Consider the following 12,564-nt stretch of genomic DNA (forward strand, 5'->3'; position numbering starts at 1 on the left):
ACTGACGGTCTCCAGCATCAGGTTCAGGACAGAGTTTCCATAAACCTTGAGATCAAATATAGATCAATGACAATTTGTAATTTAACTGAGGAGCTGTGGGTTATACCTGCACTGGCAAAATGAGGAGCATTATTGGTAAAAATTAGGAATAATACTCTAGATTCCAAATGTGCTTTCAAGGTGGTTTATCACTGTCAAAATAGGCCAATTGTGGATTTAGCACGCAATCAAAGTGTCAGCTGTCCCAGAGGTCTAGTGCTGACATTACCTGACTTCGGAGGTTTTACAGGCAAAGAAATTGCAGGAGCTCACATAATCTACCAAAGCCCATCGCTAACCACCATCACCTAATTGTACTGATATCTGCCATATGCAAAGCACAGAACCAGGCACTGTACAAAACAGAAATGGGCTCTCCAGGAGTTTTACAGTTGAGCTAGAAAAATAAGATAGATATAGCGAAGATAAGGAATTTATAATAAAATGCCAAAATCACGGTAGGTAAAAATAATTTCATACTATTAGAATGAAAAGACATAGAAAAATCACGTCTCCAAGAGTGATGAGGATAAACCTTCTGAAGAAGGAAAGGTTTAAACTAAATCTTAAAGGAGTGAGATGTTGATGGTGAAAGAACGGGTAGTTTTACAGACTGTGGTGACATCGTTGCCGAAGGTTGGAAGATGGAAACACAAGGCGAGGCTGGCAAGAGAGTGAGACGGTGGGGGACTAGACAAGTGAGGCTGAATGGACCAGTCTTCAGTAGGGAAACATATGAGACTGGAAAGTTAATAAAATAATAATGAACATGTGTTGATCTCTTACTAAATTTAAAGGAGGATCACAAAGGCCAGGCTAACAATCTGGGCTTCAGTGTCAGGTGTAAAAATTGGGAGCTAGCTATCTGATGACCCATTGATAGTGTTTCTAAGCATGGTTCATCACTATTTTAAATCCTCCTCTGCAAGTACTGCACTATCTGATGATTTCTCCAACCATATTAACTGATAGCAACAAGTATTTATTGACCAGTCCCTTGATTACAGTACTGATGAAGATATTACAAAGTGTTTAGTCCAAATATTATTGACATTTCATCACCACACTTTGCCCTACTAGTCCTCAGAATTTAGTTTTACCTATTATACACCTACCATTTCTGCTATAAATATAACTTATGATAATAAACAGAACGTATTTTATTTTCAAATGTTCCCTGAACATATAAAACCATCTTACAAGGAAAATCACTCTTGTCAAATAATGCATTCAACCCTTAAAATCTAATTTCCCCATCTTAGGTTCATGTCTTAAAAATCAGTCGGGTTCTTCAGTTACAGATGTACAGGACATGACATCTGGACCCTCCTAGGGGGCAGGAGCGAACTCTTCCTCTGTTATACCCACAGTAGCCAAATGACTTCTTCTCCCACTGTGGAAAACCACAGAAAACTGTCTCCTAATGATTTACTGCCCAACCCCCAGCCCACAAATCAAAGAACTGGGTTGAGCGAGAAATAAGAATGGTGGCTAGTGGCTATGAGAAGGAGAGTGAGTGTTTCAGTTTATTTTCTTAAGCCAATTAATGATGAAGCAGCATGGAGGGAAAGAAAGACACAATATGGCCGTGAAAGACTTTTTTTCCAGATAAATGGCCAGATATCAGATTCTGTAATAAGTACTTCCACCTATCAAAACACACACACATACACACACACACACACACACATTAACTCTGGGGTGGAAGAAAAAGATATAGATCTTTAAAAAACAAGGTAAAATTCAGGAAGCCTTGTGGACATCGTAAAATATCCAATCCAGATATTGCAAACCCAGGGTCTGTGAACTATACGTGGCAGACAGAGGTGTTTGTTTGGGCCCGCAGAATGTTGTTGGTTGTTATTGTTGTCGTTGTTAATTGAGCCAACATTTTAAAGTAGAGAAAATTCACATGCAAATCCAGATATGTGGCTTCTCTCAAAAATTAGAAGACCCAGCAGCACTGGGCCCCTTGCCCAAATGGCAGCAGTGAGCTGGAGCTGAGTAGCAGCTGCCCCCTTTAAGGAAGGCTTTTACTCCCAGTTTGCCACAGACGCCATCACTCCCTCTTGTTCTGGAATGTGAAGGCTGGGCGTCAAAATTTTAAACAAAAATAGGAAAGAGCTTAAGTGCTTATACCCACTTTGCTTCACTCATTTATTGTACCTGCCAATCCCTATAGGCATTTGAGTTTACAAGCTCAGCTATAGTCCTATCCCCTCATTTAGAGAAGAGCAACCCAGCTAAGGTAGTAAAGTGACTTACGAAACTCATTCCATTAAAAGTAAAAGTTCATACAAAAGGGATTATGGTCTAATGTCAACTGGAGACCAGGCACAACTAAACTTAGACTGTGTGCATATGATGCCAAAGTCTGTGGAACAAAGTGGAAATCTCAATCACTTTACTTATACAGTGGCCCCATTCCCCAAAAAAGGACAAGGGAAGATTCTCAAGTTTTCCTAATAAATTTACTGCCAGTTTTGGCTTTGTATAGACAGTTTTGATGTGCCCAAATTTTAGAAAGGACTTCCATTTATCTTGAGGCATAATTTATTGAAAAGACATACAAAATGCTTACTCAATACATGCAAATACTTCTAAAAGGGGGACTGGATAGAAACAGAATGGGGTGGAAGAGAAGGACGTCCAAAAAATTTCTCTTCAAAAAATTTAATTGACACATTGGAAGGGAAGTGATGAAGATTTATTTAGTGATCACATGTGACTTAGGTACTTTGCATGCATTTACCCCCACACACCCTCACAGCAGACAAAGAAGGGTGGTATTATTACTCTCCATTTACAGGTAAAGATCCTGGGGCTCGGCGGCATTCTGTAATTTGAAGGGGACTCAGCTATTCAGTCAGGGACCACGCTCAGATTCAAACGCTGGGGAGCACATTTGTAACGTTCGTGAGAGTGGGGAACATGGCTTGTCTGTGTGCACAGGAAGATCTCATTGCTATTTATATCATAAGCCTGCCCATTGCCAGCCCCACCAAGTGCCACGTACGAGGACTTTCATAAATGTCCTAATTTGAACAACCCTAACATACGAAATTAATTCCTTGAGGCAGGTTCTTGAGGAAGGTTAAGAAAGCTTCGGTTCTTCCTGTTACATAGTCAGCGGCCCCTAGGCAGGTGTTTACTACGGGAATTAATAAAATCTCTCTTCTAAATAAAATTTCTCCTTTAGTTAGTAGCCAAGGATTTGGCTGAACATACAAGCCAAAAGCCTGTTTGCTAATGAATAAGAATAACAGCTAAAATCAAAATAAGAAGTAATTCAAGAATGAGAGCTTTTGAAGAATCAGGAATTTGATTAAAAATTGACTTGCTTTTTTTTTCCTATAATGAAACAGTTCTTTAACCACAAAACAGCTTTTGTAATAATGCAGAATAGTATGGTTCCAAGTAAAACACTCCCCTGTCTTAATCATGGCTATTATTTTTGAAAATGAAAATGGCTGAGGTCATTGTAATCTATTTTAGGGTTTGCATGGGTTGGTGGTATTTTCTTCTTGGCTTCGAGCTCTCCATGTTACCAGCTAAATGTTATGGGTTTTGCTACGTGCCCTTTCAAATCCCATTCTTTTTAATAATGTTGTACTTTATACACATCAATTAGAGCAAATTCCACTTTCTTTCCTAACAACTCCAGATGGGGTCCACACTTTCCAGAGGACTAGAACTTGCCTCTTTTAAAAAAAAAAAAAAATTAAGTGTGTACTTCCTAGAACAAGGATGTTCCCATTGCATAAAAATACTGTGGATGTTCAAATGCTGAGACTTCAGTAAAAACATAAGATTCATGCAGGCCTTTTTAAACCAGGCTGAAATATGAGGATAACATGTGCCTATCTACCCCTTCCAACTTACAAAGACAGACACAGATAAAGAAAAGTGCCCAGAAACAAAACTGCATCTGGACAGAATTCTATCCCTACCCATTTAGGACATATCAGTGAAGCTTTCTGTCCCCTATAGGACCCAGGAGGAAAAATTATCAAATATCTAAAGACACTAGAGTTACACAGTCAGGCCTTCCTTCAGATGTGATTAATATTTTGCTGGCTTTCTGAGCTTAGCTTGGTTTTTTATTATAATTTCACTATCATGTCACACAGAACAGCCCAAGATCCCTCTAAATAGCGACTACCCAGCCACGTGTGAGAGAACATCTTTGCAAAACGTACATATTGTGAAGTTCTGCCTGTTAAAATGCCTTAAGCTCTGTTTGTTTGTTTATGTTTTTAAAAATCAACTTGCGAGGCCAATGTAATAAGATGCTGTAGCTTTTATGAAAGAGGTGAAATAATTTTAAACACAGACACACAATGAGTTTATTTATTTAGAAACTTGTTAAATAGAGTCTGGGAATTCAAATATTCAATGTTGACATTGTACCGAACTGGCCAGGAGCCAGAACCCAGTCTCCAGAGGGACCCATTGGACAAGGAATTCAGGCCTTTCTCTCCTCCCACTTGAGCTAAATAGGTAGAGGCCATTAGTTATACCCACAGCAATATCTGAACCGCACTCAAATAAGCTGCCCCCGCCAGGGCACTTCAAAGGAGGGTAAGTGTGTTTAGCTTTTCAGTGCCGAACTAGAGCAATATGTCACACTTTTGAAAGAGTTTTGTAAACAGTTTCTTCCTTATGTGGAAACATCTCTGAAGTTTCTTGTATGGCATAGAAGCAAAGGTAATTAACAAGGATTATACTTTTGTCATTTACTGGGGGAAAAAATAATACCAATCTGTGTGCAAACTGGGGTTCTGGGAGAAGCAGCACCCTGCTTTCCTCTTCCTTTCTCCCTCTCTTGTTTTCTGTTCTATTTGTTTATCTCCTTTTTATCCTCTTCCTCACACTTGTTCTCACTCCACAGCCAATTTCCTTGAGAATTCCCTGGTAAACTCTGAAAGCCAGAAGAGTGGGAAGGGGGAAATCTAATTTTAGAAAGAGGACCGTGGCAAATGGAGTAGGGAGGGAACTAATGATTCATCCTGGGCTGCCTAGCTAAAAAGAGAAGCAGCCCCCACAGACCATTTTAGTAGAAAGTGCCCAGAGCTGCAGCTCCCAGCCGTGGAAGGGTTAACCACCACTCCAGAAAAATGTGCCTAGCATCATTATAGTGTGACCGTCTCCTCCGCCCCATCTCCCCCCAGCCTCTCTCTCCCCTGCCCGATGAGGCTGGTAAGGGGCCTGCCCTGCAGGGAGAGTGAATGAGCGACGGTGTGCCTGCCCTCCACACTGGAGTGTTCCTGAACCCCAGACGTGTGTGTGCACGTGCGTGGGTGCATGTGTGTGTACATGGTCATTGCAAACCCAGCTCCAACGGAAGCAGCGCTCCAGGCACTCAGCACCTCTGAGGCTGGCGCGGGAGGAAGAGCTCTGGCCGAAGCCTGGGAGCCAGGAGCTGAGCAGCTGGAGGACGGAGGTGTAGGGGGACGCCCAGGGTGAGCACTGCCTAGCTCCCCACAAGGGCCTCCCCAGCTCCACCCCGCCCTCCCCATCAGGGCCCATTTCCTCTGCACTAGGAGGTTTTGAGATGACGGGTGGGAGTTTGTACCCAGCTCTTGGGGATAGGGCTCTGCCAGGCACTGAGTACCTTGGGAACAGGGGAAGAGCCATTGGCCAGAAGATGACAAGTCAACTTTCTCCACTTCAGGACCTGCTTCCAGCAGAGGCAAAACAGAGGAGGTGTGGGGAGAGAGGGGACCGAGCCAGGTTTCGAGGATAAGTCGGTGCTCTCTTGCCCTCCTTTGCCCTCCTTGCCCCAGGAGGACAAAGCCAGGAGTCCCCAGCTGTGGCCTGCAGCCTCGGATAACCTGGCGCCAACTTTCAAAAATGAAATAAAACAAACTCCCAAACGACGAGATGTTTAAAGGGAAACTGCTTACAGAGTTATTATCTTCAACTTTAAAAAAAAAGAAGAAAGCAAAAATTTCGTGGAATGACGCGTTAATTTCTATTCGACAAGCGTCCTACGTGTTGAATGTCTGTCGGCGCAGGCCTGGCCGGGGTAGCAGGGAGAGGCCTCGCTCGGAAGCCTGAGAGCTGGGCCACCCCGCAAAAGACACACTCACTCGCTCGTATGCACACACTAACACGCGCACCGTCGCCAAGACCTGTGACTCCTCAGTCCCTACAAATAAAAACCTGAGAAAGGAGCCTTTCTTTCCAGCTTTCCTGCCTCTGCAGCTAATGAGCCGTCCCCTTCCACAGTGTCGAGGATGGGGGGGAATGAAAAGCGTTATTAACCTTCCCCTAAACTGATTTTTTTTTTTTTTTTTTTTTTTTTTGGCAAAACACATCGAAATGCCGCAGGAAGACTGCGCTCCAAGTGCCAAATGCAATAAAGAAGCCCTAAGCCAGGGGAATGGTCAAGTAATGGCAAATAAACCGCCTTCCTAGAAGGGGCCTCTGCCTCCGACGGACCAGCGTTTTCCCTCCTCCAAAGCAGTCTGAGATAAACAAATAAAACACATTTTTAAACAAAGCTTTGTGTTTTAATCTGAGTGTTTCTTTAAGGATGAAGGAAGACGCAGGTAGGTGGGCACAAGGGAGTGCAGGCTAGAACCTGGGGGCATTCCCTTTATTATTTAGGTCTTGGGCTGCTAAGGTGAAAGGAGTTGAAGCGCGGGAGGGAGAGTCGTCATCCACCTTACCTACTTCAGGCCTCTTTTTAAATAGAGATCAAGTGTACAAGTAACAAGTGCCCCCCTCGCCGGGGTCTTGCTAATCGCATCGCCTTCTGGGTCTTTACGAGACTTCTGGGGACCGGTAGCTAAGGGGGGTTACTCCTTGCAACTCGTTCATTGCTGTGATTGAAACCCTGCCGGGTGTCACTTTAGAGAAGTGGGATGGGGGTTCCTTCGGTGTTTCGAGCAGTAGACCTGCTGGGCAGACCCAACCACACTTCTTTCCCATCACCAGGAGAAAAGCAGTTTCAACTGGCATTTCTGGTACGGCCCAGGTGCCGTCCTAGCTGCCCAAGAAAACGGCTGGGAAGCCTGTGGCGCTGCCAGCGTCTGCTTGGCTTTTAGTTTTCTTTTCTTAAAGATGAGAATAAAAGCCAAGGGCTTTAGACAGTACACATGTCAATCTTCTTGCTTTTCCCTCCTTTATTTTTTTTTAATTAAACGGTTTATTCCTCCCAAATGATTTGCAACGAATTTACCGGTTTCAACTATTGTGCAAAAAAACCAAGCCCTGTGAGCTGGAAAAATGAGTTGTGCATTCATTCTGGATTTAACTTTAGTGCGTACTTTCAGGGTCTCTGGTCCCTGGTCTCGGTCCATGGGATGCTGTACCGTGGCCAAGACAACGACAGGACTTGGCCACCAAAGAAATTTACAAAAGACAAAAAGAGCAACAAGCAATCGAGAAAACAACTGTTCCTACGTGATTTGTTTCCATTGCAATGTTTACTTTCGCAACGATAAAGGTAGGTTTGTTTTTTAAAGTGTGCTGGTCACATGCCTCTTCCTAACCCAGAGAAAGAAAGAAATCGGTGCAGACCGAGCAGCGAAGTTTTCGTCGGATTGCGCGGCAGGGGTCTCCGCCACGCGCTGGGAAACTCACGCACTACGCGGGGGAAAGGAAACAGCGCTGTAAAATACAAAAATCCGTAGTTTCAAGACGGTTTCCTTTATTACCCAGATTGTAACTGAAGAATTGCATAAAGCAGCGCTTCTCTCTGAGAAAGACAGCCGCGATGGCAACAGCTGGAGCAGCGCGAGTGGGAAGCTGAGGCTTAGCAAGAAAAAGTTTGTAAGAGTTCGTATCTAGTTATCAGAAAGCGGCAGCCAGCATCCTTTGAGAAGCCAGACACAAAATAAATCGCTCTCCCACTGGATGAATGACAAGTATCAGATCGGAAACGAGGCTGGGTTTCTGGATGTTGAGTGGGCTGTGCGTGAGGAAACATTCTAATGCGCAGCGTACAGCTTGGCAATTAAAATAGTTGAAAAAGTTGCTCAAAAAATTCGAAGGGTTTTGTGGTCTGCTTTCACTTCGGCGGATCCTGGGCAATGAGGCGCGCGAAGCCTTCGGCTTTCATTTCACAACTTAGGCATGGTTGAAATAGGCTCTCCACCCGACCCCACCTCCGTCCCCCCAGTCACACACCCACACACACACACACACACTCCTAACCTTTAGTCGGAATTGAAGCCCTCAGGCCTCCAAGCATATGTACATTTATTCCTCCTCGGATGAAAATAAAGACATCGGCCTCATTTAAAAGCAAACAGGAAAAACAGGAGTTCCACTGGCGCGCTTCGACACTGTCGCAGCTAAGTGAAATGAACACTATCCAAAAGAGAAACAGATGGACTGATGACCCAAAGAGCCCTATATTAGGCTGATCCTTGAGACCAGGGCGAAAAGAAACATATCGGGGAATGAAGAAGTGCTTGGGTGAGGACTGGACGAAGCACTGGAAAGGCGCCTGCGATGACAGCATCTCGCTGGGCTAGACCGCGGACTCCCACCGCCAAAGAAACAACCCAGCCCGCCAAGGTGCCGCTGCCTTCCGCGCGGCTGCTGCGGGGACACCGGAGGCTGGAAGGCGAGGGGGCGTACTTGGTTTTAATATGCAAGGGAGGGGAGGCGGGGAGACTGGGGACTTCACTAGGGAGAAGCATCCCACCCATCCGTCATCTTTCCTTTCTCTGGTCCACAAGCAAAATAATTAAAGAGTTCTGTTTTCAGCGAGTAAGAGAGCGAACGGCGGCCTGTCCTCTCCCGAGGTTGCTCCAACCCCGCGTGCTGACACCTCGCGGAGGAGCGCTTTGCACTGCTCCGGATTGCTCCGGATGTCGGCACGGCTGAGTCCCCTCAGATTCGAGGGAGAAGCAATTGGACAAACCCACTCCTGTCGCCCACAGTCCCAGCTGAGGCGCATGGCTTCTGGGACAGGGTCGGCTCGGCGGGCAAAGCCGGGCGAAGTCACCCAACGCTTCTGAGAGCAGAATGGGGGATGAGGGTCCCGCCGCCCCCGCCCGAACCCAATCGCCCTTTTCCCGCGTGACCAGGGCCGCTCCACGCCGGGCAGGCAGGGGGCGCCGGGGAGGGTTAGCGACCCGAGACCCGGCTGCGTCCAGAAGGAGAGTGGGAGGCTCTGCCGCGCCCTCGCCGCGGCCCAGTGTCCCAGCAGCCCGCCCCCTGGGGGTCACTCGGCGCCCCGCCAGCCTGGAGCTCGCGGGCCAGAGTGCGCCCTTTCGGCCCCCTTCCCCTCGGCGGCTGTCGCCGCTGGCTGGGCGCCCTCCGCTCTCCGCTCTTCACGCGCTCGCGGGGCCTCTTTCCTCCCCACCTGCCGGCGGCTCCGCGGAGCCGGTAGCTCCGCTCTGCCGGCGCCCCCCCGCCCCGCGACTATGGCCCCCACCCTCGTCCCCCAGCTCCCCACCCCAGTCCTCCAGCCGCGCCGCGCACGCCGGAGAGCACGGCCGAGCGCACAGCGCCCACTACCGCAACCGCAGCTCGGCGCAGCCCGCCAGCCCGCGCAACTTCCAGCGGCCGCCTCGCAACTTTTCCCAACTCCACCACCGCTGCCCGCCGCCGCCGCCACTGTGGCTCCCTGCGAGCCACCCAGCCACCCCAAACCCCAGAAACAAACCGAGGCCCGAACAGGCTCCCTGCCCCACTCTACCCCCCCCCCATCCCCCGCTCCCCCTCCCACTCCCGGGACTAGCTGGTTGGCCAGAGGCAACTCTCCTCCGCCTGGGGGGAAGGGGAGGGGAGGGGGAGACTCTCTCATCTCCTTCCCCCCCACCACCCCACACCACCCCACCCCTTCCCGCTAGCTCTCGCGCTCTCTTCTCCCTCCCACCCCGGTCTTTGCTGCCCCCACCCCCACCCCCACCCCGGGGTTGCCACAGCTGGTCGGTGCGCGGGGCTGAGGGCTGCCCCGGCTCCTCTGGCGCCCAAAGCAGGAGCGAGAGCGCGAGCGGCCGGGCACGGAGGCTGGGACCGGCAGGTTGCTGGGGCTGCGTTGTGCCTGCCCTCCACCCGGGGCCCCGGCGCGAGAGGCAGCCCCGCGCTCCCTCCCGGAGCGCTGGAGACAGATATGCAAGATGGCAGAGGAGGGGGAAAGCCAATAGAAAAGGGATATTGCACCTACTTGTGGCCAGTTTCCTTGCCCTGCCTTTGGATCTCATGCTGTGCCCAGTCCTGCAGCCGCTGGTGTGTGGTTGGGGTTTTTTTTTCTTGGATCTTTTCCTTCTTTTGCTCTCCCTCTCGCTCCCTCCCTCTCGCTCTCTCTCTCTCTCTCTCTCTCTCTCTCTCTCTCTCTCACACACACACACACACACACACACACACGCTTACACACACTTACTCTGTCTTTCCCTCTTTCACTCTCTCTCCCTCCCTCTCTCCCTTTCTCTCAATCCACACTCGCTATCTCTCCAGCATTGTCAGTTTGGACGGACACCTTCGCACATGCGCGCTAGACGCCCCTCCAACATCTCAGCGCCGCCAAAAAAAGTTTGGAGCGATTTATCACTTTGATTTGGAGATCTTGTCAGATGGCAATCGCCGAGGAGGCGGAGAAAGGGAGCCACGGGGAGGGCGGCGGGGGGCGGGGAGCGAGCGCAGGGAGCTAGAGGGGAGCAGACACCTCGCCCCCAAAAAAAAAAAAAAAGAAAAAAGACGGGCAGGGGATGGATTTCGTGTTGAAATCACCAATAAGCTTGTATCATTATTGTTATTGTTTTTCCCACCATAAATTGCAGGAAATTTTCTATACCATCCCTGGGGGAAAGCAAGAAGGAGTGGGGGCGGGGGGGACTTTTAAAATCTTTCCCATACTAAAGAACCAGAAGGACTAGACTCTGGAGAATGATCCAGGAGAAAGTGAGAATCATTCTGAACTTCGGGGAAATCTGAGGCTCCCGCTGCTACTGCAGCTATTGCGGCTTCTGCTTTCAGAGTTGAAAGCACAATAAATAACTGTTTCTTCCTCGATTTTAGGTATAATACCCATGCTTGCTGCCATCTTTGGAATATTTCAGTGCTCTATTCCCACCAGGTAGTAATGATCACCGTTGATTCCCAGGCCCGGGCAGTCTCGGGCATTTGACATCCAAGACCTCCTGCCTTCCCTGAGGTCGGCTGTCACCTTCCGGCCTCCCCCACCGCTGGCCCCGTCGCCTGCTGCTGCAGCTCAGCCTGCCTGCCATTTTCACTCATTCGCTTAAACCCACAACCTCCGGGGTCAGAAGAAGGAGGAGGTGGGGGGAAAATCTTTCCCCCACCCTTAAAAAAACACATTGTTGAAATTTGCTTTAATTACAGGATTTACTAATGAAGTGGGCACGCAGAATGGGGAACTCCTAAAGGGGCTAGCTGTGTTCAAGGTATGAATCAATCTCAACAACTATAGATTTTCTCTCGGTACAACGTCCTTGCATTAAACAGTTTTGTTCAATACCTTCCATGAGCTATTTATGTCCCCATTAATATCTGTTGCAAATCCTGCCAGACACCATAAAAGAAAATTACAATCTTTTCAGTCTCTGTGCTGCAACAATACATCCTTGATGTTCAAGTTAAAGGAAAGGGAAAAGAAAAGCAGGTTCTGGGCACGAGTTTGGCAAAGGCAGAGGAGGGGAAGGAAGATCACTGAGAATGCCCAGTTGTACCTGTTGTCATTACTCGTCAAAACTAGGACTGCGGGTGTGAGTGAGCAATAGCAAGGTTTGACCCAAAGGGCATTCATCAATTGCTCTCAAATATCCTTGTTCTAGGAAATCAAAATTCAAAGGGTTCACCCTGGCTAAGGATGCCCACTGTTTCTCTCCCTCCAGAGCTGTGTAATTCTAGGGGCATTTGGCTGTAAGACACAAGTCCCTGGAGAGCCTGGGTACAGGTCCCAAGGGAGACAGATGTGTCATGTTGAAATGTAATGGGAGGGGTGGTAAAGAAGGCATTACACAGAGCAGGAGTAAAATAACTTCCAAAAGAGAAGGCTCTGGTGCCCCCACACGTGGGCACAAGGGAACCCCATCATCCCCTCTGGACTAAAGAGGCAGGGAGGGTTTTCTCCAGTCCTTCTACAGTTCCTGTTGCCCTGTGCATACAGGTGGTGTGCTTACACCTTCGGCTGGTGCAACAGCACCAGGCACTTCAATGTTCTGAGTGTGGGTTCCCTGGGGTCTGGGGATGAGAGTTCACTGGCTCTTCTCAGTTTAGACTGAAGAGTGCCTTCCCTCTGACCAGTGAATGTCCTGAGAGGAAAAGGAGAACTGGGAGTTGAGAGCCTTCTGGAAAGGGAGTAAAATCTCCAGGAAGAGAAACACACTAGGCTGGCCGGCAAGAAGTTCATAGAAGCTGCTTCTGATCTGTTTAAGGGACTCTGGGGATCCCCACCTAGGCCAGAGGACCGAGGGGCAGCGCTGGAGGATCAGGCCCCTCCCAGCTGTCAGAATCTAGAGGGTCTTGGTCCCCAAATGAGGAGGTGAAATCCACTAAGGATGGAAGGGCCCCTAGACAGGAGGAGGCTCTGTCTGGGACATT

At 48.5% G+C, this 12,564-nt stretch overlaps 1 protein-coding gene across 8 annotated transcripts in view; it reads right to left on the reverse strand.

Annotated features, from left to right (window-relative positions):
* Positions 1 to 10,576, reverse strand: part of MECOM (MDS1 and EVI1 complex locus) — a 534,978-nt gene extending 524,402 nt beyond the window's left edge. For 4 of the 8 annotated variants that reach the window (XM_070582332.1, XM_008531212.2, XM_070582331.1 and 1 more), the window contains exon 1: positions 10,169 to 10,542. In XM_070582332.1, the coding sequence (XP_070438433.1) occupies positions 10,169 to 10,205 (37 nt within the window). In that variant the 5' untranslated portion in view covers positions 10,206 to 10,542. Of the gene's footprint in view, positions 1 to 10,168 lie in introns of all 8 variants that reach the window. The other 4 variants (XM_070582333.1, XM_008531220.2, XM_008531195.2 and 1 more) reach the window with 2 other exon arrangements.
* Between the last annotated feature and the right edge of the window lie 1,988 nt (positions 10,577 to 12,564).

The sequence above is a fragment of the Equus przewalskii genome, chromosome 18 (assembly GCF_037783145.1).
Source record: "Equus przewalskii isolate Varuska chromosome 18, EquPr2, whole genome shotgun sequence".
Taxonomy (NCBI): Eukaryota; Metazoa; Chordata; class Mammalia; order Perissodactyla; family Equidae; genus Equus; species Equus przewalskii.